General features: G+C 44.0%; 1 protein-coding gene across 1 annotated transcript; it reads left to right on the top strand.

Moving 5' to 3' along the window:
• Positions 1–2,058: 2,058 nt before the first annotated feature.
• Positions 2,059–3,175, top strand: LOC123159678 (protein DETOXIFICATION 16-like). Its single transcript, XM_044577498.1, has 3 exons — positions 2,059–2,284; positions 2,382–2,926; positions 3,033–3,175. The coding sequence occupies exons 1-3, from the start codon at positions 2,066–2,068 to the stop codon at positions 3,121–3,123; spliced, it is 855 nt and encodes a 284-aa protein (XP_044433433.1). The 5' UTR covers positions 2,059–2,065; the 3' UTR covers positions 3,124–3,175.

The following is a 3,175-nucleotide window of genomic DNA, read 5'->3' as shown; positions in this document are numbered from 1 at the left end:
CATACGAAGCAAAATAAGTGAATCTACACTCTAAAATATGTCTATATACATCCGTATGTTATAGTCCATTTGAAATGTCTAAAAAGACCTATATTTAGGAACGGAGGGAGTACATTGTTAGACCTGTGTTGGCGTGTTGGCAAAAGCCTCTCTCTCTCGCCTTGTTCCCAGTTGACGCAAGCTGTTGAAGCAAATGGATACAAGCGAAAAACAGAGGAGAAGCAGAGCGGCACACACAGGTTAGTTTTCCAGGCAACGAATGCCTTTTCTTTTTCTCACTGAACTCTGCTCTTTTGATGTCCACTTACAGAAACAGACACCACTGTCACTGTGGCCATACCATTGCACACATACAGCCCACTCTACTACAGTAATTGGGTACACACTCTACGTGAATTGATGGCAGCAACAGATTCAGTTAACCATCACCTCATTTACCCACAGGGCACCAACACATGGGTACCTTCCAGATTTTAGCAAGATCATATTACAACAGGTTTACACAGCTTACAACCTGCAGGTGAATGCTAACAGTCGTTATTTTCTTCTCTTTTTCCAAAAGAATAGCAGGATGAAGCTGTCTTGTTGCTTCTCTTCAAGGGCTTTACAATGTAAGAAAACATAAATAAAATGGGTATACTCTGCAAGTCAGCATGTATCAATTGACAATTGTGTGGTCGAATGATGTTACCTGTTAGGCATGAAGTACATAATTGTAACACGGGGAGGCAGTTCGGATGCTATGCCTGCTAATATTATTGAAGACATTATATCCTTTAGATGATTGTTTAGAAACGAAAAATATGAGCTTGAATTTGGACACTGCATCAGAGCATGTATAGTAGTGTAGATTATGCCTTGATCAATGTAACCAGTTCTTGTGGCATAAAGAACAAATGCTGGTGCATGTTAATTAATTTTAGATGATAAGAGTGATTGTTACTGTATATGGATGTTCAGTCTTGATTCACTGTGGCAGGATGATTCAGGCATTTGACTTGTTTTACTTTTAGGCACCTTCTCATTGTCTCGGGAGGGTAATTTTAGCAGTATCAGTAGTTGGGGTGTGCGTCTTAGCCGGTTTTAAACTGAGGGCTGTAAATTAAACTAGGGTATAAGTTGAGGATTGAAATGTGCACTTCTCTCTATAAGAAAAGAGTTACATGTTTTTTCTTTGAAGCTCAGTGGTGTCTGGTTTTGAAGATCCACCTAACTCTGGGACTCTAGAAATGCTGCTGTATTCCGAAATGAAGCTCACTCTCCCTTAGTTACTGGTAGGAACATCTGTAATGATTTAGAGGTCTGTCTAAACAGATTCCGTGACCCGGCCGACAAGGCAGCAGCCAACTCCTGGCTGCTGTTCCTTTCCGCACGGCTCGCCGTGACCCTGTAATCTTGTTCCTGGCCCTTGCTGGCTTTGAGTAATATACATACAGGTGGGGATCCTCTCCCCCCCGGTGATTCCTCAAAAAAAAAGATCCACCTAACTCCAATGGAATCAAGATGCCACTATGATTTTTTAATTTTGCGGGTACTAATCAATTGATTCGCTAATGGCCTTGGATCTTTGAAAATGTCCTTCTCAGAGCACGTGAGTTGGTCAGACACGCCAGAAATAAAAATAGAACGAATTTTGTAGATAGCTATCATCGTTGATGTGTCAAAAGGTGTGTCAGTGACAACAAGTGGGCAAAAAGGTTTCATTAACTTGGCATATGTGCTTCTAACTTTCATCATGCTGATTAGTATTGCACATCTACGTGCCCTTAAATTTAGCAAGAAGAGATAGAAACGGTAATCTTATCCTGCTCGAGCATGTATTGTTAATTGTCGACCTCACTATAATTTGTCGGATAGTAAAGTTATTCCATCAGTCGTTTGAACTTGGCTGCCTCCTTTGTCTCTCATAGAGATTCTTTTAGTCCACTTACTTGGCTGCCTCATTTTGTCTCAAATAGAGATTCTTTTAGCCCACTTGACTGATGTTCTCTGAAAAGGTTCCATTCATGCTCAAACATAGTACATGTTAAATATCCCTTCATTTCACTAGTTTCAACTTTCAAGCATGGAGGAGCCCCTTGTTGACAAGACAGGAGAGGAGAGCCTGGTAGTGATTGAGGTGAAGAAGCAGTTGTACCTTGCCGGGCCTCTCATCGTCGGAAGCCTCCTACAGGATGTGGTCCAAATGATATCGGTCATGTTTGTGGGTCATCTCGGCGAACTCGCTCTCTCGAGTGCCTCCATCGCAACCTCCTTCGCCGGTGTAACTGGCTTCAGCTTGTTGGTATGACAATTTTTTCCTTTTTCCATTGATCGATGCACCAATCTAGTTGGACCTCCTGGACATCATCATCAACTTGAATGCTTGCATTGAATTTCAGTCCAGCATGTCGAGTAGCTTGGACACGCTATGTGGGCAAGCCTTTGGAGCAAAACAACACCATCTTCTTGGCATCTACATGCAGAGGGCAATCCTTGTTCTCACTCCGGTGAGCGCCGTGGTTGCCGTAATGTGGGGATACACCGGCCAGATCCTTTTGTTGTTTGGGCAGGACCCTGAGATTGCCATGGAAGCAGGGAGCTACATCCGTTGGATGATTCCGTCGCTGTTTGTCTATGGTCCGCTGCAGTGCCATGTCAGGTTCCTGCAAACTCAGAACATGGTCCTCCCGGTGATGCTGAGCTCGGGCATCACAGCGATGAACCACATCTTGGTGTGCTGGCTGCTGGTCTACAAGCTTGGCCTGGGCAACAAGGGTGCTGCCTTGGCCAATACAATCTCCTACCTCACGAATGTGTCCATCTTGGCTCTCTACATCAGGCTCTCCCCATCTTGTAAGAGCACATGGACGGGGTTGTCGACGGAGGCATTTCGCGACATCCTCGGTTTCTTGAGGCTTGCCGTCCCATCTGCGCTCATGGTTTGGTGAGTTTGATGTCTATATGCTATATGTCGCAAGTGGAAATTTGCCATCTCCAGTTGATTGATTTGAGTAATTCCATCTGACATACATATATTTTTACATGGGCAGCTGGGAGTGGTGGTCGTTTGAGCTCCTGGTACTTGTTTCCGGATTTCTTCCAAATCCTAAACTTGAGGCATCAGTACTGTCAATCAGGTGAGGCCGTTTGGCGACATATTCAAGCATGGCATATTTCATTTCATACTACTCCC

The sequence above is a fragment of the Triticum aestivum genome, chromosome 7B (assembly GCF_018294505.1).
Source record: "Triticum aestivum cultivar Chinese Spring chromosome 7B, IWGSC CS RefSeq v2.1, whole genome shotgun sequence".
Lineage (NCBI taxonomy): Eukaryota > Viridiplantae > Streptophyta > Magnoliopsida > Poales > Poaceae > Triticum > Triticum aestivum.
Note: the sequence above shows the minus strand (reverse complement) of the source record. Positions and strands in the feature narration are given on the sequence as shown.